General features: G+C 36.3%; 1 protein-coding gene across 1 annotated transcript; it reads right to left on the reverse strand.

The window, feature by feature from the left end:
* On the reverse strand, nucleotides 1–22,517 carry LOC140136162 (uncharacterized). Its single transcript, XM_072157874.1, has 4 exons — nucleotides 22,365–22,517; nucleotides 14,270–14,378; nucleotides 8,204–8,422; nucleotides 1–576 (listed from the first exon to the last, which is right to left on the reverse strand). Exons 2-4 carry the CDS (start codon nucleotides 14,336–14,338, stop codon nucleotides 346–348), a joined length of 519 nt encoding a protein of 172 aa, XP_072013975.1. The 5' UTR covers nucleotides 14,339–14,378; nucleotides 22,365–22,517; the 3' UTR covers nucleotides 1–345.
* Nucleotides 22,518–22,789: the final 272 nt, after the last annotated feature.

Genomic DNA, 22,789 nt, shown 5'->3' on the forward strand with positions numbered 1-22,789 from the left:
ACGATGTTGGACACACTTTGATTAAGACGCATTAGACAAAGTTCAGCTTTCCTGTAAATGTTTATGGCGACAATTGTCATTTTAGCTTATAAAAACGAAGGCACGAATGGAATGGTCCGATTTTCAAAATCAAATTGCTGCATTCACTACCTCCGTCACTACAACATGTATGATCTACGTATAAGCACTCCACAAAGTGTCTTTATATGTGATGTGATGCAGCATACAGATTCCTAGTTCCAAGATTGTCAGGGGAAAAAGATGTTGATTTTTTTTTAATTTGTATGATTTGGTCACTGTTTCCAATAAAATTAAAATAATAAAAAAATGACAAAAGATGGATAATTATGCAACGGTTGCTGCTGTTGGTGGTGGTGCATCATCCGGTGAACCGCCTTTGATTTGACCCGCAAAAGCTATAATAAACACGTTGACTATGTTAAGTATCATTAACATTATTGCGGCGAAAAACTGCAGACGTTTGGGCCGATGCCAGCAGGATGGTGGGTCTAGTTCCTTTGCGTCAGACCGTAATGCTTTGTCGTGTTGCTCTTCCATTCCAAGTGTGGCTCGGTACTAAAGGCAAAAATACAAAATAAAGAAAAGAAACGTTATAATTAAACAAGTCATATTATACAGAAGGCCACAACAATGCATAAAACAAATTTGACTAGCTCTAACTTTAGACTGGGTCTAACTATGGATATTAATCTTAGGGATAAGGAACTCTTCGATACTTGCATACCTTATCCTCTTTTAATTTACATGATTTAAGAGCATATGGTATGCATGTGACCTACTTTTAGATGGCTGCAGTTTAACTTTTGGACTTCACTAGGAGTAAAGTAGGAAAGCAAAAGAGTATAAGGATTCCTCTCTAAGTATGACCTCCATAGTTAGACCTGGTTTAACTTGTTTTGTGCAAACGGATCAAAGGGCTTGATTAGTTCTTACGTAACTATTAGCTACAAAGCTTTGAGTTATGTAGTTACCTCGATTTCAATAGAATTACAAATTGAAGACCTGAGCGCAAGAAGACCGTAAGTCCACTTGGCTCCTCAACATGTATACACTAAAGTTGCGTATAGTTTCGTATAGTTTGGTAATGTATTATACATGTTCAGGGGCCAAAACAAATCTTTCACAACCTTTCATGATTTTTTCACCCTGGAACATGTATTAAACATTATAAAACCCTAAGAAACTATACGTAACTTTATTGTATACATGTTGAGGGGCCAAGTGTACTTACGGTCTTCTTGCGCTCAGGTCTTCAATTACAAAAACCAAATGAAAACTAAATCAAGCACTTGAATCAAGTTTTTGGTATTTCTTACAATCGTCTTGTACGAGGCTACGTGACTATGACCCGCGGGGACCGTGATCACGTGATGATACTTAAGTCTAATGATAGTCTCGGTCCCAGCCGATTTGTGCTCCTTCGTCACTAAACAAACCGTCTGGCGACAACCTCATAGTACGTCTTTCCTGATTGGCTGAATTAACTCAGTAAAATATTGGGTTGCCAAATAAGGCAAGTTGGTGGACAGCCATGCGGTGATATGAATCCCCGTATTAATCAAAACAATGTATGCGAGTACGCGTTGCGAGTCGCTGACATGAAAGGCGATATCAGACGATTGGCGCCTCAGTGGCTGCAAGCTAGCGTACATTTTGCGTTTGCGGTATCTACAAAGTACGATGTTTGTGTCACTTACACGAGTCCAGGGATGCAAATTGTGCGGGAGCGGGGAGCACCGCTCCTAGGAAATGAGAGTCAAAATTGAGGAAATAATGCCATGGGAAGAAAAAAGAAAGAGGAAAAAGAAGGGAAAGAGAAGAAAGGAAAAGAAGGGGAGAGGAAGAGGAAAAAGAGGAAAGAAAAAGAAGAGTGAGGTACAAGATAATAGGGGAGGGCTATGAGGCAGTGAAGCTACCAAATGGAAGAGAGGAAATCTATAAAGACACTGGTTGTGCAAAATTTGGAGTAATTCACATTATTGTTCAAGAAATAAGAGCAAAAAAGAGGAAGGTGTTGGTGTTACATGTAGAATATGGAAATGGGATATGAGGAAATTTACAATTCATCACCATGAGTATTCAATGTAATTTAGCAGGAAAAAAGAAGTTGGATGAAGGCAGGTGGAAACAGGGCACATATCTGAGGAAATTTACAGAGAGGCTGCAATCATATCTGAGGAAATTTACAGAGAGGCGGCAATCATAGATGGAAATTTATAGAGAGGCAGCAATGAGGATTTTATGGGAACAAAAGTCATGAAGAAATTCAGTGTATCAATACTAATGCCACTGAGAAGAGGACAAACTGGAAAATATTGAGGAAATTTAAAAAGAAGAACCATAAAGCACTGAACAAGTTGTGCTCCCTCTGACAAAAAATGAAAGAGGAAATGAAGGGGAATGGAGCCTCTGTCCCACCAAAATTGACCCCAAACTAGTGTAAAATACCAAATTTTTTGCGCGCTACGCGCCCACATTGTCCTCGTAAGGCTTTTTTTGGAAGCGCAAAGACTTAACATAGAGTCACTTTAAAAATACACGCTATGTTAACATTCTCATCTTTTGAAGTGCAGAATAAAGCTATTTTATGCATGGTATGATTGAGGAAACCTTGAGCCTAAAAACCTTGCTCCTGAGGAAGAAATCACAATTTGCACCCCTGCACGAGTCACGCCCTAATTCATCAGCCACACCCAATTGAAAACCTTTTTAGTTGGAAATTCATTAACCGACCCTGAACCAATCAGCAATCATCATTTCGGGGTTGTCGCCAGACGGTTTGTTTAGTGACGGAGGAACACAAACCGGCTGGGACCGAGACAAGTCTAATGAGAGCATGTGGTCGATGATGTCGGTTACTTGGAGACGCAAGCTCTTATCAAACGTCATTACGTGATCAAAGTCACATAGTATCATTCAGAGTGGCCATCAACTAGGACGACACGCTTTAGTATAGCAATTCGAATGACGAATCTATTTCAGTACTTTCTGATTTAATGTAGTGAGAGAAGTGAGCACAGCTCAATCAGAACAGGGACACTATGACAAACGTTGCCATTTCCGATAGCCGATTTATGATTGCAAAAAATGTGATTAACACAGACTATAATCTTAACATGTTTTTAAATCTTGGTCTTGAAGTTGAATATTTACATGGCGTGACATATATTCATCTGATATAATTCATGTGACACAGTCGCACACCGACACCGCCTGGCTAATAATTATTTGGTGCAGCAGAGGCACTAAAATGAATACACGGGATCGATACACGTGAATGCACGATTTTGATATCAGACGAAAATCTTCGGATACCGGGTTAGAAAATGATGAATATCTCCTGTAAATGATTTTTCTCAAGAAACCAGATGTGGTCTCATACACTTGAAAATACGTGTTGAACAGATATGATAGTCGCTAGAATGCGCTTTGAAAATTGGCCGTGCGCTTTGAACTCAAAATCTGACCAAAACTCTGACCAAAACCTGTATGGACTACAGCGTGTAGTACAGCTGCACTCACTACTAGGCAGTATAAAAGTCGATGACCATTGACCTCAATGGGGTATACAAGCTTATTCACGCACAACCAAGATCAATTACCCGGCTATTGTGAGTAGCCTTAGTCATGTCCCTCGACTAATTATTCGTCTCAAAGAGCTTCAAAGGTCTGAACCAAATGGCCAATCGTGGCTGTGGATTCAACCTACCATGGCGATTTCTGCCATGAAGATATAGGGCCGATGACACTGTGAGTCGTGTGCCCTTCAAGTTGGCTTTGATGCATGTGTTGCAATCTGTGATAGGATTAACGGAGTTGCATCTCCCAAACCGATTATTATTTTTGGCGACTTTCTTTATATATGATTTCAGATGAGGGACTTGTGTCAATCTAAGTTTTAAGTTGAGGAGATCTTGATTTTCTAATGTTTACTATCAAAGTACTTTTTAGGTAGGTCAATAGGTTTCAGCAGGGTTGCGACCGTCCTGTGGTGTTTCAAGGGTATAACATATTATTCATCCCGACCCGTGCAAGCTAGAATTTTTTTTAACGGAAATGGAACTAGTGGATATAGTTACTCAAATTATCAGTCTAATTTGAAAGTGTTTTAGTATAGTCTACATCTTCTGCTTGCACAGTCTACCAAGAAGACATTTTGACTGGTCCCGAGTGTAAAAAATGTAGTCAAGACGGAAGTTTAGTCAAACTACTGCAAGGTACAAACAACAACATTGCATGGAAATCACGTACATACTGACTTGAACAACACATGTTTCTTTTGAGTATTTCGCGGCGAATTCTGAATCATCATCGAGTACATAGTGCAACCGTTGCAATTTAGAATGTTTCGAAGAAAACAAGTTCAAAGAACCTTCATTCTACCCCGGCATTCTACATGCTGAGATATAGACCACTTGGCATGTGACGTCATTGCCCGGGAGCGTGCGCCCGAATTATTGCAATTTTCGTGGTTGTGGATGACATGATCGAGCCGGCAACTTGTGAAACCGCCCGGCCGTATGGCATTTTCAATATACTTGGTTAGATTTGTGGGGTTCATTATCGAACCCCAACGGTTTTAGCTTGTATTTATATTACTTATTAACATAGGCCCATTTGTTTGTGATATTTCAAGCGTTTTAAAATTTCAAAATAATCCCATTCAATTACACGGTTGACGATGAAAATGTACTGAATTTAGGGAATGCAATGCGGCCACCACCTGCAATTTTCCATTGTTCTTTGCCCTGCAGTGTGCGTACGCATCATAGTTTGCTCAGGGCACGTGCATTTTAAATCCCCTGCCACATTTCATATAGTACAAGAAAGCCATTGAACAGTGTAGCGGTTCGTTCAAGCATATCGACAGACTAATCCCTCGCCTTTGTTGATAAACAATGATGACAAGTGGCCTTAGGGGCGTTTTTCAGTTGCGACAACACGTTCGCGATTCTCCGCGGCGAATCGCGGTTATCCGCTAGCCGTAACCGTAGATAATAGCTTTATGATAGTCTTCTGCAGCAGCAGACGCTGTGAAAATTTTAGCTGCCACGGAAGACGCTGACGGAAATAATTCGCTACGTCTTTAGCAATTAACGCCCGCAAGAAATCGGACTATCCAGCCACGCAATATCAAATAACTCGAAGGTAAATTCCTCTTTGTCATGTAAATCCAATGCAACCTAAGCGTGTTCATTCAGACACCGGAGGAGAGTCGATACGATGATTAAGGGACATTTTCCGACTTAAATTTCTGCCTTAGTTATCATGTGAATAGAATATATAGCACATCCAACTGTGGAGCAAATCTAAAATAGTTTTGGTTAGATTAAAAACAAACTACATTTGCAATTTTAACAAATCGTTGGTTACCAGGTAAACAACACAACCGTTGGTTAAAATAAGTTCACCCAAAGTTGGTTAAATTTTAACCAACTGTTGGTTAATTATCTGAAAAGCAAAGTAATTTTAACCAACGTTGGTTACAATTTTACCAAATGTAAGGTAAAATATTTGAGCCAACATATTTTAACCAGTGTTCTGAGAGTGTATACCAGGTGGATCGAGTAAAGGATAAACCCCACAAGATGAAGATACAGCAGGAGAAATGAGAATCTGTTGAATAAGCTTATGGTTATACACCGGATTTTGACGGTCTGGTGACCGTAACCAAACTAGTCATCTGATAACAGAAAACGCATCCACGAATCGGATCACTTGCGTGCAGACAAAATATGTCTTCTGTTGCAGACGGTGTGGCAGTTGATGAGGGTTTCAATTATACGGGACACTTATATCTTAGTTTGAGGGAACACTACCAGCAACTCACTGATACCCATTATTTTACTGAGTTCGTAGTAGGGTTATGAAGACTAACGTACACAGCTCAGTATAAAATTCACATTCAAGAAATTTCAGCAATACTTGTGTTGTGTCAAGTGTCAAAATCTGCTTTCCTTTAATTCAATTCCTTCAGTCCTTCGTAAATGAGTCCCACATCTTACAAAATCCTTTATATATTTCCTAAGTGGATTTTGCATGAACAGGCCAGTGGATAATAGTCCCTATGGTAGCATAACACAATGATAATCAGTAGAAAACAAAACATTTTCAGAATTTGAGCCTCGGATCATTGCTTTTTTTTTATACGTTTCCGATAGTTTATATCTGAAGCTTATTGAGATTTGATGTGGCAAGCTTTCTTTATAGCTTAGAGGATATGAATTCGGCGCTGATCCGGAGTACTTAAAGGTCCCAGCCCAGTTTCAAATCCTGGTCAAAGATAACTTTTCTACTATGAGAAAAGTTGACGAAGAAGTCGAAGTAAATTTGGAACGCTATGTCGCAAATTCTCCATTGTGGCATATGTATTGTTACTTTTAGATACTGCATATTATCTCTATGAGCAGACGTATAACATCCCATAAAAAGTCCAAGTTTCGATATATTTTCTTAAAATCTCAAGAACCACTGAACCAATACTAGGCTTGTTTGTACTCATTTTAATGCATTTTCATGCTGATTCATATATAGTCATGGAAATTTACAATTCTGAAATTTTTCAATTAAAAAAGGTTGAAACTTGTCGTCTGCAGTTGATGCCCGCGTGGAGAGAGTTTGAAGCACAGTAAGAAGGCAGTATCTGTTTTATAACGTAATTTGTGGATACCGCGTTTGTTCTTTGGAGGGAAGCATGGTTTATTTATACAACCTATCAACGGAGTACCAAAATACATTTCGTCTAAATTGTGAAAATCATCGTCATTGATTATGATAGCTTATGATATCATTGAAGAATTCAGTAGTCATTCAAAATCAAACAACTAAACTGTGCAATTATTGAATAAAGTTGGGTTAGAACATAGATTCTGAAGAGTCTATGGTTAGAACCGCTCAGAGTCGCCTTAGATATAATGCACTTCTTTGTGAAGGGTAAAAGTGATAAAGAAGTTATAGCCGAAGGGTAATATTATCATCATTCTTGTGATGATCTAATTCATCAAGGCGTCAGGTTGTTACGCTAATTGCATCCACGTACAAATATCAACCTTGCGCAGGCCCGAAGATAAAAAATGAACTGTTTGACCTCCTGACCGGAAGTAATACTGGAAGGGTTTTCATTAAGGGCGACAAAATGGGTTGTCTTAAAACAAACTTATTGGTGAGTGATGGACGCCGGGTTTTATGGAACCAGGTCAATTTATGAAGCGTCTTCATCAGTCAAACGGACATGTCTCTATTATGCGGGATATTATGCCACAACGTTATACTCGAAATGATTTTTATGTTATTTGATGATTTGACAACTTGTACTGACACAACTGAATCATGACATATTTAACTGAAACATATTTTAACTGACATATGGTTGCTGTGAGATTTTATACTTTTGTAACCTTGATATTGCATAGAAAAGTAAGGCATTAATGTGAATGTGATTCTATTTAATAAACATCATGTGATGTAAATGAAGTACGTTTTATTATAATAGAGAGCTTGCGAAATGACGTTACGTTAACTTTAACTTTAACTTCTAGAGGAATTATACAGGATTATGTATTCAAACCCATCTTGGTTTTGAATACATAATCCTCTATAATCCTCTAGAAGTTAAAGTTAAAGTTAACGTAACGTCATTTCGCAAGCTCTCTATTGTATCATATCTGGAACGTGCAATGATTATCTGCGACGCGACGCTACTTTTCAATTTTATGTTACTAATAATAGTGCCTGAGCATACGAACCACACCGTGGAACCACAGTTATATAGAATACCTTCCCTATTGAAAACAAATTAATCATTTGTGCATGTTTCAAATTAACTATATATTGTACTTTTGGTGAACAACAGTTGCTAATATGACTGCGAAAGCCAAGAATCGCGTTTCGAGTTTCTTAGACACATTTGCCTAACAACGTCTGTGTGTCTGAGATCGACAGATTGTGATTTGCACTGTCCCAAATAGACTTGGGTAGTGGTGTTTTGCTTTTCAAGTCATATGTGGGTGTGTTTAAACTTTCTTCTTCAGTTTAGCTACCGATAGGCAACAATCAGTGACCCAATGGGATCAATCTACACCAATAATGTGCAATGCAATTCATTGGTCAAAGCGCAATTGCTCATCGTTAGCGACCAAGTATAAATTCGTACACAAGATTTAATTAAGAAACCATGTTATACCTTTGCCGCCATAATGACCCCGATGATAAGCTGTAGTATGATAGCGACGATTACTAATGAGACGACACACCAGAAAAATCCATCTCTGTACCCGTATCCCATAAGAAGGGCAAGAACACCAACGTTTGCTTCAAGTGCGGAAGAGTCTAAGAACCCGGATGCTAAAATTTCCAATTTGGCGAGGTCATACGCCTCTTTCTTTTGTCTGGCGTGTATATCCTGGAAAAGAGAAAAATGCATTAAAATTCATGTTATAATATTTATAATTTAGTCTACTTTCTAGACAGACAATATTTATTTTTAGAAAATAAAACATTTCTGTACATAGCAATAGTTGAATATTATTGTCCATAGTCTGGTAAACCCATATTCTGCATCCGTAAAGGAGATTGCTCGACTAATGTCTGAATAAAGCGTTTGTTGGGTTATCACCTAATTATTTCTGTTTACACTGCAAAAAAATATTTTACTTAACATTGAGTAAAAATGTCACAACTCAACAATTGAGTAAAAAGTTGCTCAACATTGAGCTCATGTTGAGTAATTTTTTACTCATTTGTTGAGTTGTGACCTACTAGTATATGAGCGCAATGTTGAGTAATTTTTTACTCAAACTTTTTACTCAACTGATGAGTTGTGACCTTTTTACTCAATATTTTTTGCAGTGTAGTTTAATCCTTGCATTCAAAGAAATTATATTTATCAATGTTAATGTAGGTACCTTTAGTGGCTATCTACAGACTAGCATTTAAATCAAGGTGTCAAATATCTGCAAATTAATGTCATCTATGAAAGCGTCCACTTAAATGCATATGTAATCAAGAAATGTACAATTCATTTGAGCACTGTTCTATTTCACCATATTCGCCTTGGAATATCATACAACCATTTCTTTTCAACATACGATTTGATTTTATCATGTCTGTTTACAGCAGTGAGTCAATGTTACACATTCATGACATAGAAAATTTTCCAGCAGATTCAATTAATTAAATAAATTGAGTTTGTCAATGAACGTGACTGTTACGTGTAAGTAAATAATAAAGTATGGTAAAAAATAGTGAAGAGTACCATTCCAGATCAGCAAAATGTCCAATGAGACATCCAACTGGATATGTATTAACAAGTGGCCACAAACAACCGACATTTTGGAAAGCCTCCGGGGAAACCCCAACCTTCCTGCCACTGGATTCATGCACAGATAGATGTAAGATAATGTTCAAGCCACTGATTGACTTGAGCACAGCTTTAAATTGAGTTCAGCCTTAAAGGTGCTAGCCATTGGTTCATACTGTTCAGTTAGACAATATTATATTGCTTGTTTGTCTTTGTGTTTGTATGTTTTGTTTCCTTCCTTTATTTACCGCAAAAGGCAAACATAAGGTCAGCCTTTAAGTGATAACAGCCATAATGGGCTATTCCAATTGAAATCCATACCCCCCTATGGAAGACATGACCTTTATTTCTCACACAAGGGGTGTATATTTCAAATGGTCACCCATTCAGGTATCCCAATTCAAAATTCACACTTCCTGTGTGGATATATGACTTCCATAGGGGAATACCCCAATTCAGCCCTGAAAAACCTTGACGAAAAGCAGGGTGTAGCAAGAGTATCAAAGTTGCTGAACATGCCAAGCCATAAGTTCTGGTTTTCCATTGATGGAAAACACATTTTAGGGAAGTTTCTACTGTACAATGTACTTTGTTGGCTTAGTCTTAGGTTATGGATACATGTTTATCCAACGAATTTTCTTAGTTCAAACCAGCTGCGATATTTTGCGCTATCTTAACCACCATTGACAGCTCTAGTTCAATAGTAGGTAGCAATGGCTTATATGAATTTTATTGTCTGAGCTCTGGAATACTCTAAGGTACTGAAGCAGCACCAGGACACATTAAAACCAAATAGAGACTCATTGCAATGGCATAATTCACTAACTACATTCAACAAGCATAGCTTAAATGTTGACCTCACGCTGTGGGCTAATGAAATTATTTACCCCCTATTCGTTATGAAAGCAATAAATTGTGTTCGAAAAACTGTTTCGTCTGTACAGTGGTATTTGCAGATAATATCCTAGCGAAGACAACCCTTGGGATGGTAAAAAAGCAATACTGACAACAATAATTTACTTTAGCTACAATATATAGTCCCCAGTCTCAATGGTCATGATGGTGTATATTGTAAAAGAGTGGATTTTACGCATCGTCATTCTGAAGGCAAGCATCGATCTAATGTAATGAAATAGAAGATGGAATATAGGGGCACTTCGTGATCCATAGCCTCATCCTTCAATTAGGCAAAAAAAACCCACCAAAATCAGTGTCGGCCATCAAAATGTTGCCTTTTTTTTAGTTTTTAGTTTATTATTTTTGTGGTTTTTTATTACTTTTTTTCAGTGTCTAAATTTCATTTCAAAGTTAAATTTGGCCAACAACGTTTTTCTTACGAAGATAATAATTACAGTAAACTCTTTAAACTCTGTAAACATTTATAACTATCCATTCATACATCAATGTTTCCAATAAACTGGGTGTCTTATGCCTGTAAGTAGGCAGTCGTTCTAATTGAATCAATATGGTGTATCTTGCATATTGAAGGTCTGAAGTGAAGTAATGACGTATCTTTCCACATGACCAATGTTCATTGCCTAACAGGCCTATTCAGTAGTGAGTCATAAAAAATTATTTTTCCGACCGACCGACCTACCCCAAAAATCCAACTGAAGGGCAAGCAAACAATTTTTTTCTTGGCCTTAGAATGCTTAGGCATATCCAGAACCCCCGGATTATACATAATATTTGTGTACTTATTCTTGCAGAATCGGTTGTTTGACAAAGGCGTCATCCAATATGAATTCTCTGTCTGTTCACAGACGGCAATTACAACAGTATCCTATGGGGCATTGTAAACATGCAATTATGCGTAACTTGCAAATTCAATGGGCTATTCCATTTAAAATCCACTACCCCTGTGGAAGATTTGAGGTACATTTGAAACTAAATCTCCCGCTGTGGAAGATCATCAGGTTGAATCTTTCTCAGAGGGTGTATGAATTTCAAATGGAGCTGCCTAATGTGTAAATTCTATTTGAAATTCACATTCCCCCTGTGGAAGATATTTCCAAAATCTTCCACAGGAGGAGTGTGGATTTTAAATGGAATAGCCCAATGTCCGAATCAACTGATATTTTTAAAATAAGATATTTTCATTAATATATTAAACCATACCCTAAAAGTACGAGGATGCTAGAATCACAAAGTGTACCTTTAATAGAATGAATAAGCTATACGATTTCCTGATTGAGCGAACTACTTAGAAGTGACTTATTCAGATGAACTAGTTTTCAAGGTCAAATGATGGTCACAGAATGTGTAATATCAGCAATTTGCAAGGTTAAATTAACTAATAAGTCTGTTAAAATATGTCGCGGTTATATAACATGTATTAAACAAGGACTATACAATAGTATACATCTGCGTCGGGTGTGCTGTTATTGCCGATCCCTTATGGAATGAATAAGATAATTTCCTAAATGAACTAGAAATGACTTAATGAGATGAACTAGTTCTCAAGGTCATATTTTGGCTGGTGTAATAAGTTAACGATTTGTGATATCTGCAATGACAAGCTTTATAAAATATCCCGTATATGCCCTCTTCTATTTGTAAAACTATATAGAAAACAATGACATCTTGCACCTGATGTTCTAATGTATAATTAAGTTTTCATGGTCAAATTATTGTCACAGAATGTGTAATAATATCAATTAATGATTTGTGATATTTGCAATTACAAGCTATACAGAATAGTCCGTATGTGTCTTCGTCCAGAAAATAATGACACCTTGCACCTGGTACTCTGATGCACAAGTTTTCAAGGTCAAATTATGGTCAAAGAATGTGTAATATCAATTAATGATTTATGATATTTGCAATTACAAGCTATACAGAATACTCTGTATGTGTCTTCGTCTAGAAAATAATGACACCTTGCACCTGGTGCTCTGATGCACAAGTTTTCAAGGTCAAATTATGGTCAAAGAATGTGTAATATCAATTAAAGGAGTATTTCGTGATCCTAGCATCCTCTTTTTATGACATTTTTCAGTACATATTCACGAAAAAAGCATATTCCCAAAATTTCAGTTGTTTCCGATATTGCGTTTGCGAGTTATGCATGATTATGTGTATTACACTGCTCCATAGACAATATGTTGTAATTTCGTTCTGGTGCACCAGAACGAAATTCAAATTTCACGATATCTTTGCTAAACGAATTAATCTGCAAGAAATATTTTGTACATAAACATTATGTAGCCAGAGGTTTCCAGTGATATAAAAATCTCAACTTTTTTGAGAAAAGTGGGGATGAGGCTGTGGATCACGAAATGCCCTTTAATGATTTGTGATATTTGCAATTATAAGCTATTCAAAATATTCCGTTTATGTCCTTTTCTATTATGTAAAACTATATAATAGAAAAAAAATGACATCTTGCATCTGATTTTCTAATGCATAATTAAGTTTTCAAGGTCACATTATCGTCACAGAATGTGTAATATCAATTAATGATTTGTGATATTTGCAATGACAATTCAAAATATTCCGTATCTGCCCTACTAGTTGGATAACTATAGATCAATGTCATTTTGCACCTGATACACGACCTGCAACCTAGTCGTTATATAACAACGTAGCCTATATAGGAAGAAAAATATCCTTGGGTAAGAACACCTGTGTGATGCTGGTCGCCCTGATATTTAAGAGTTTTACATGTAGGCCTTTTTTAAATACATTTTAGCCGATTTGGCGGTCATTATACTTTTTCAATAACCTTCATTTGCGTCCTCGTATTTAAAAGTTATTATCTGCAAGTGATTGGATCGCTCTTATTAACTAACATGCAATGGAAATGTACAGCCATTTATAAAGTTTGTCCATATAATCTGTCCATATCGAACTTCTTATTGCCCACTGCCCATGCAGATTTGAAGCTATTCCCTGCCACCCGAAGCACTCCCGTATCCTGTATACAATCAAATAGCCTTTCTGTGACTCAATGATAACGCACGTATATCTGGCAAGATGTCAAACAATTTTCAAACCTTTCTTTGATTTTGTGGGGGTTGATTTGAGATGTGTTCAAAAACGATTTGTTGATGAGTATTTGCCAATATATTCCTACATGGCAAAAGTACATTTAGTAATTATAAAGAGAGAGGGAGAGTGTAGTGTTCGTTAACAAAAATATAAGCCATTGTTGCTCATAAAAACATACGTGATAACTTTTGTTTGGAGAGGGAGTATAATTATCCTGTTTTCAAAGACCCAATCTATTCATACACGTTGTTACAAGTTACTGAATCTTATTTGCCCAGTTGTAGATCTACCCTTAGTGAATGTTGAGGGTTTACCAGACATGCCAGATGATAGTCTATGTCAAACTTTAGCTTGCTGTGGAAAGTTACTAAATACGCTTGTACTTTATCAGATCAAGCTGCCAACGTTTAACATTAGATTGATATTACTTTTCTGATATATAACTTACCGCTATGTGTCAGGGTCCTTCTTAACATGCTTAAAAACTACAATTTACGCGGTTATAAAATACGTTTCTTAGCAACAGAGTATTGCACTCCCAGCAAACACAAAACGTTTTACAAATGGATGAAGTCTTGTAGGTGTAGACTTTATATTGAATGGTTTGCTTCGTCCATGTTCAAGGGCAAAAAGTACATATTATGAGGTTTTTTCCCGCCCATGAAGTGACGATATTGTTAAATGACATGTCAATTGCAACACAGGCAAATGCTCGCCAAGACACCATCGTACATATACGTTGTAGTAAGTATGGTTATCATTCGAGGTTTCTTTCTAAATACACTATGTTCACTATGTTCACTATGTTCGCCCTTAATGTTCCTATATTTCAGTTGGGTAGTGAGCCAATTCTAACACAGCGAACTTCCTTTAATACTCAATCAAAACTTCCGCTGCTGCTGCAAGAACTGCTTTCAAGAAAGCTACGATTATTGTCTCACCCACCCATTTTGCACTTACCATACTTGGGTAGGGTTCTGGGTCTACTATTTTATCAGGTATTGATGATGTTGTTGGCTCCACGCTCATATCGTTGTTACGTCACTATTTCCACTGGGTTCAAGTGTCACTGAAAGAAAATTATGTTAAAAGAAGTTGTTATATTTAGTTAGCTGCGTGTAAAATTGAAAATTAGAAACTTGTATTGTGTTTCAATGCTGCTGCAATCTGAAATGTACGAGGCAATCCGAAATTCAAACATTTAGAGGTTGCGATTGTCAAACGTACGTATCTTACGCCCGTCTATTCACAATCCCGTCACAGGAAAATGATTTTGAATAGACGTACGTGCGCATATACGTGCGTTTGGAAATCGCAACCTCTCTATTAATATTGCATGGCTGACGTCCTGACGAAACTAAACATGGTGGTCTACGTTTTAACTCTAACATATTTAAGTTATTTATAGATTCTGTTGGAACCTTTGATATAGAAAATCTTTGTAACAATACCATACCATTGGAGGGGGCAGGGGGAGGCGAATCGGCCTAACACATTAATATTCAATATTGTTTTTGTGTTTATTCATGAAATTTGATGTTTAAACACATATTGTTGTGGTTATTCATGCTCAATTATGTCCTCTTTTTCTCATCGTTTAACAGCTTTAACATCTATATTGCTTGTAAGTGAGTATTCATAAATACTTTGGTGGGGTGGAAAATATAGGGGGATCAAAACAATTTCGGGTCCCAAAATTTTGAGGTTTGCGCACTTACAAATTTGGGTGTAACACTATGACTCTATGAGTAATAACACATTTTTAGCCAATGAGTAAATAACATATATTTTGGTTTCTTGTTTAGGACAAGGGGGGATCAAAACAATTTTAGACCATAACAAAAAGGGCGGGTCGAAAAATCCACCCTTCTTTAGGTATCATCAAAACAATTTTGATGTCCGAGGTTCCAACTTTTCAACACCCCCCCCAAGTATTTATGAACTCTCTAAGCAAACGTCTAGTTTGACTGTACGAGTCCAGGCGCCAAATCAAAGCAGAAGCATGTCTGCAAAAGAATCCTACTCACAAATTTAACATTATAAAAGTTTCAAAAATACAATGTAAAATTTTATGTTAAATATATATTAAACTGAACGTTTTTAATGAATTAGATATACTGTGGCTACGACAGGCTGTTGTTATCCATGTGGAATCCTCACAATTAATCACATCCGTTAGTCTGTCATCTTCAGGCATTTTTAGCACTTATAGTAGAAAAATAATTCCTTTTTCATTCAAGCCTGTCTCTTTGTAGTACACTATTCCTTATTCATTATTACTTGTATGTTTGTTTCACATTGGAAATAAAATTAGGTTTCAAGTTTTGTGGTGTTTTTTGTGTGTGTGTGTGTGTGTGTGTGTGTGTGTGTTTTTAATTATTGGTTTAAAATTAGGTTACAAAAACCAATGAGTGAAAACAGAAAATATCTTAAAAGCTTGTTGTCAACACTGGAATGATTGAAACTTTTGGGCCTTTGGATGGGAAAAACTTGGCGAATCCAACTCTGACGTCAGATTTATGTAAAAATGTTCCATTTGGAGAAAATTATAAACCATGATTCCAATATAGGTGTAAGTTGGGATGGTAGGTAAACATTACAAATATGCCAAAGGTTTGAAAAAAGTGAACAATTTAAGGCATCCTTTTGAAGGAAGCTGTCACAAGTCGCAATAGTCGTTGATATCCATTACGTAGTTGTAAGTAATCTTTATTAATTCGCCGGACATCATGGCCATTAATGTCCCTGCAGACTGTCCCCAAAAGAAAAAAGATTCAGGATTCTGTTTTAAAGAGATTATATGATTAAAGAGAATACACCCGATGACCCCCTTCTTTAAAAAGTCATACGACTACCCTTTTAATGTGCGGTTACCCAATGTTTTTTTCTAGAATTGTATCATCAAAATGCCAAAAAATAATGCGGAAACTTTCAAATTCTCTTATTTCAGCAAATTTGTATTGTAAATTTGATATGGAACAAGATATATAATTCTGCTCCATTTAAAAAAATATTCTACCCGGTGATCCTTAAAAAAATTAATACCCAATAAACAACTTTAAAAAAATTATACCCAGTGATCCCTCTTGCCACCTATTTGTGCCAAATGACCCACCCCCCTTTTTTTAAATAATAAAAACAACGTTTTGTACTGATAGGCCCCTTATTATAGACACATACCCGTCACTTCTAAAGTTGAATGCTCTCATTGCCCCCACCCCACCCTGGGGGTTATTGATCATGTTGATCATAAAATGAGGTCAATGACAAAAACTTACTTCAGATTAAAAGCATTTGTTTTTGAAAGAGTCCATTATTCATTTTCAATCATTATAATTACATTAATTTATATTGTACTAACGCATAATTCTGGAACAGAGAGTTTGTTTCAAAAATATTTTAAATGAGACAAAAAACAGACTTTGTTCATACTTCTAAATCGAAGTACACTTTACATCAAAAAATATTATGCCAATATCAAACCAATTTCCCCAACTTCTATTTCTTTAATCATTTAAATTTCCTGATAGTGGTAAGCGAATTACCCAGAAACTTTTAAAAGAATGATGGTGCCCTAGGCTTGTAATGCTATTGAACATATTCGGGAAATGCTCTTGTTTGGTTAAGAATTAGGGAAATATAAACGCCAAGTAACATTCTCATAAACATATTGAACATCGTCATCAAAGAACGCTAATTCACGGATTTTTCTAAGTTACGATTTGACATGTTTCTTATGATAAGAAATTAAATTACATGATAAATTCATTCACAAGCATATTAGATGTGTGAGTTTGGAATGCTTATAGGTATTAATATGAAATACTGTTAAAGGCCATTCAGTGATATGCTCATCCGGACAATCGTAAAAATCATCAAAATTCAGATTTTGGAACCTTTGTCATTGTCATAGATATGCAAACATAGACTGCTAGTGGTTCAGCCGAATGCCGTGTATTTAAGACAAAAGAAGGCATTTACATGAAATTTGTAATTTATATACTGACAGTATATAAATTAGCTACATGTATTTGAATGGGACCCCAACTTTGACAATACTACTGTCTTCATCATTTTTTGCCAAATCTTTTCATTAAAAAATTACCTATGACTTATCCTTCACTTTAGGCAATTTATAAACAATTCTAATTTGTTTGCACTTTCGCTGGGATCACTGAAAAGACCTTATACGCGTTATTTAAATCTGCTGATCAATGTGGTACTTCATTAGCTGCGGCAAAGTATAATATGTTGTGGTCAGAAGGATGCAGAATCAAGACAAAATCCACAGATAAGAACTCCAGACTACAGGTGTCAAAACCAATATAAATGTAAGTATAAATACGGCAACAAAATGAACAAAGTCATTGTCTTTTTGAAGTGCACCAGTGCACGTATTAAAAATGTCAGAATTGTAAATTTTCATGACCATATTTGGAATCAGCATAAAAATATATTAAAATGAGTACAAACAAGCATAGAATTGGTTATGTGGTACTTGAGAGACCTTTTGACATTTTGAGAAAATATCTTAAAACTTTTTGATGTTGAAGCCTATGGCTAGCACGCAGAGCATTAAGGTATCCAATGGTTTTTTACTCCATCTTTACAATATGTTTAAAGGTATTCCAAATAGTCGAGTTAAAAAAACTTCGTCAACCCACCACTTATTGCAATAGCCATTTCGCCAAAGAGCTCATACAAAAGCATATTAAAAGTCTAAGTAGTGGAACATTGCATAATTTGCATATTTTGCCATCAAAATTTGTATTATATCGCGAATTAAAAAAGAAATTAATATCAGGACATTTCTCGTATTCACAATGCAATTCGATATGACTGCCTTCAAGTTACTGCATAATACTTATTATACAGCGTAATGTACAGCAAATCAAAAACTTTGCCGGGTTGATCAAAGGTCATTGGCTGGCTCAGTTCAAGTCTTTGATTTTGTTTTCGTAATAATGCATTCTTTCATCGAATATGTAAGTTAATCCATCTCTTTGTCAACGTCCATTGTATGGAGTTTTCTGTATCTGGTCAATATCTGCTCACCTTTGTCATTCAAACAAAAGATACGACACAAAACATTACGCCTATCCGTTTGGGTGTCTTTAATTTTCATTAAGCCAAGCTGTCAATCAAACCTTGTAACTTAACAACCGCTGTCAATCACTCTTTGTGACTGGACAATGTGGCATTCACGAAATTTTCTGATGAGCCATTGTTATGTATCACAACAAATTTGACCTGAGCCATATCGAGAATGTCGTCTGGCAACTCAGCTGAGACACACGAGAGTGTTGTCTGGCAACTCCAGATCATGGTGAAATAACAACAATTACAACAATAATAACAGCAACATCGACCATAATCAAATTTTTGTTTTGATGCAAACGAGCAATGTTACCCAACTTCCTCTTTTCTCCTTTTTTGATGCTCTTGGTGAGGTCTTTAGAGCATACGAACAACAAAAAACATTTATGTTCCCATTTTTTCAAGGTCAACCCATACATTGACTAGTCTACTATATGAGGGAGACACATGATAGAGTCAGAATCACAATGCTTTCAACTCCTTTAGTATAACTGCAAGTAATAAACCATGGAATAAGGAAATCCGGACAAACACATGCGGAAATCTACTCGTATAAAAAGTGAACAGAAAACCATCACGTAATCCAAGTTTTAGTGCGAAAGAGTTATCAAATAAATCAAAATAACACTCGGATTTATTGAATACTAAGGAAATTCTGAAAAGGTCAGATGCCAAATATACAAATAAAAATCTCATGGGGTTTATTGAAATACCGTAAAACCCCGTCTACAAGGATATACCTAAGAAACGCCCTCAATAAAATTGGTTGCTTGTTGTATTTGGAGTTTGAGCAAATATATACTGGCACTGGGTGGCTATGCATTCCATCTAAGTATGTTGTAACACCAATCAATTGTATTGACATAAAAACGACTGTTTCGTATATCAGGATCGTATAGCTCAATTGATAGAGCGTCAGACTTTGGAACTGATAGACTTGTTTCAAGTCCTTTGGCGTCCGTAGTTAGTGAACGTTAAATTCATGGAAGCTTTACCACATCTTCCAAAAATTTCAAAAGTTTCAAAATTTTGAAGTTATTCTTTCGAAATAATTATTTTCCAGCATAACTTTGTAATAATCTATTTGACATTTGAATTGTTAGGCCAGATAGTGGACTTCTTATCTTACTTTACTCCAGGCATACTGTGCACTGCAGGGGTAGTGTTTGAGTAGAATGCCCACCATGCCCACAAGGCACAAATCCTCCCCAGCTCATGATGTAGCCAGCGCCAACACAAAAAATCTGACCTGACTAAAAAGTTGAGGAGTCCAGTTCTACCACTGATTAAACAAGTGAGTCCTATGAAGAGCATGAATAGAGACAAAGTAAGGAGAAAGTCTTGATCAAGGCTATGGAACTGACGACATGCTGAAGAGAGCATGGTCCGGGCACCGGTTCCGTTTTTTCATTCTCGTTTAATTTTAACTTTTTGACATGTTCTTTTTATCTTTCTTCAAATCTACCTTTCTACTTTTAATTTTAGGTGCGTTTTTTTTTGTTTTTGTTTTTTTTATAGTTTTTATAGTTTTTTTTAGTAATTTTGTGGTTTTATAGAAACTAGTAAAAGCATTTATTCTAAATAATAGCGAAACCCACGGTTAGACAGATGTGTTGTAACTACTTGTCTGTCCTCGTCTTTGCAATAAAACCTATGTTGCACCTTTGTGCCATCCCAATTCTTGAGGAATGGTAGGTAGGGTGCGTTTTTGGCTTAAGCACGATTTTGTTTCTACTTGAAATGAACTCAAAATAAATATTGTTCTGTTGCCACAATTGCAGTTTTTTCAATAAAAAAATAGATGAGGAATAATAATTATTCCATATTTGAATCTATTGTCCCATCAAGAATAGAGTGTCTTCAAAAACTTCAATCAATTCATCTGACAAAGGAAACTATTCTGGTCATTCAATTTTGTTTCGCTTGCACCTGTTATATCACAGGCGTTGGTAGAGAAGGCACACTTCTCTTGTCTTCACCGAAGTAGTGATGTAAACACTAACATGATTAATTACCATAGCTAGCAATGGACATACACTATTTTTTGTTCCACTTGAACCCATACTATAGGCTATTCGCTGTCGATGTGACGTAATTAATCGGATTAACTACCATAGCAATTGATGAATACAATTTCGAATATATAGCCCTGCACTTCATCGTTCACGTGGCACCTATGCATTAAACCATAGTTGTCAAAGAAATGCTAATCACTCGCCATGTAAGATTAGTATTTATGAAAAGAGTGGTATTCAATCTATGTTTGGTGACATACGCGGGTGATTAGTGCAATCTGCTTGATGGTAGTTATTGCGATTATTACGTCACTTCGACAGCGAATTGTAGTATAGACGAATCCAACAAGCCAAGTGATGGTCAGAATTTATTCGGCCATTATACGCTGGTGAAGTTGCGTAATTAATCGGATTAATTACCATAGCAATAGGTGAGAACAATTTTTAACATATCGCGCTGCGCTACAAGCAGGTTACACTCATCACCTGTACTGTGTATGTCTGCAATCATAGATTGAATACAGTACTGGTCTTTTCAAAGATCTTACAGGTGCAGCATGATATGGTTCAATGAAGAGGTACCGCCTGAACGTATCAGTGTATAACGCGGTATATTCAAAAATTGTTTTCATCTATTGCTATGGTAGTTAATCCGATTATTACGTAACTTCGCCAGCGTATTGGAATAAAACAGGAGGATGTGAGTTCATAAGGGCAATGTCGGGGATTATAGGTCACAATCGATGTGGAGAGATGAGAGGTCCGACCAACAGCCATAGCGAATGGTTCATGTTCAACTAATTCCAGCGGACGGTCTGTGGCTAGTAAGGAATCGTCTTTGACCACATGCGCAGATCTGTCTCGTCAGGAAGATATTTAATATCCCGAATTTATAATAGGCCTATGCCTACCAGTTCCATCGTATAACCGATCTGCTAGAGAATATTTGTTACCATGTTTAATAAATTCGTATTTATCGTATAATAAAATGTAGCCAAATGTATATTATGTGTCACACGGTTTTCTGCTGAACCACTAGCAGGCTATGTTACCACATCTATGACAATGACAAAGGTGAATTTTGATGATTTTTACGATCGTCCGGATGAGCAAATCACTGAATGGGTCTTTAGTTCCCTCCTCTCCTTATCCTGCCAATATTATATGAATCAAAGAAAAATAAAGAAAAAATAAAATTAAACAAGAAAAAAAGACAAAGAAAAGAAACAATAAAAGAAAAACAATAGAATAAATTAAACTAAATATGAAAAAAAAATGATCACGAAAGGAGTCTTTAGAAAATGCAAGAAAATATAAATGAAAAGTTTGAACAATATTTTGTTTATAAAAGTTTGTGTGACCGTGATGAGGCTCGAACTCACCATCTTCCGATCTAAAGAACCAAAGTCTTATGCCTTGCCAAGTGAGCTATGCTCGTGAGATGCGAAATAAAGATAAAATAATACATTGTATACCTGCTTGTGTCGGTAAATGATTTGCTCAAATTCCATAATGATATAATATTGTGGAGGGCGCTAGCGTGAAATATGCTATCATCACAGTCGCTTCTATTCCTTATAGACGGGTTTCTACGGTATTCTGATAGTCATAATTGTAATCTATCGATGTTAGATATAATAGGCTATACGAATGGCACAAATTGATCAATCATGATTTTAAACTGTATGATTACACTAGCCCGCTTGTTAATCATTCTGTAATCAGAATTTAACCTGATTAAGTCTATTTTTAACGAACGTTAATGATAAATGAGCAATTGCCTTTAAAATGAGTCTCTCCAGATCATAGCTGCTATGCTTATCACTGTAAAATCGACCCTTACCGTTGTGACACAAACATCTCATGACGCATCAACGATCAATTTACAAATATTGCCTAATTTCGATTGTTTTGTCAAATAAAAATAAGAGTAAATATCTTACCTCATACCGGAGGACACTTCAACCATATATATCTTCCAGTAAACAACGTAAACAACGGCAAAACTTTCTTGACGATTTCAAAGAAAAGCAAAAAATCTATATAGTATACTTCCTTCAGTGTAAACACATCACTGAAATGCAGTGCAACTTAACTTGGCTGCTTATTTTCCTGATGAATCATGGTTTGTTAAACGAAATGAAAGAAAGTTTGTTGCTCTGAAGTTGAACAGATTTTATAATGGCGGTAAAGCCCTGAACATCCTGCTCCGTGCGTCACATAGTCTTTATCTGAGTCAGGACTTCAAACAAGGGGTTGATAGTAAAATTGTGGGTCTGAATTTTACTATACGTTGATGAAAGGTCCGGATTTCCGCACTCATTTAATGTTTTAATGAGACCAAATATGTCACAAAAATGTTGCACTT

Source organism: Amphiura filiformis, chromosome 16 (genome assembly GCF_039555335.1).
Source record: "Amphiura filiformis chromosome 16, Afil_fr2py, whole genome shotgun sequence".
NCBI lineage: Eukaryota > Metazoa > Echinodermata > Ophiuroidea > Amphilepidida > Amphiuridae > Amphiura > Amphiura filiformis.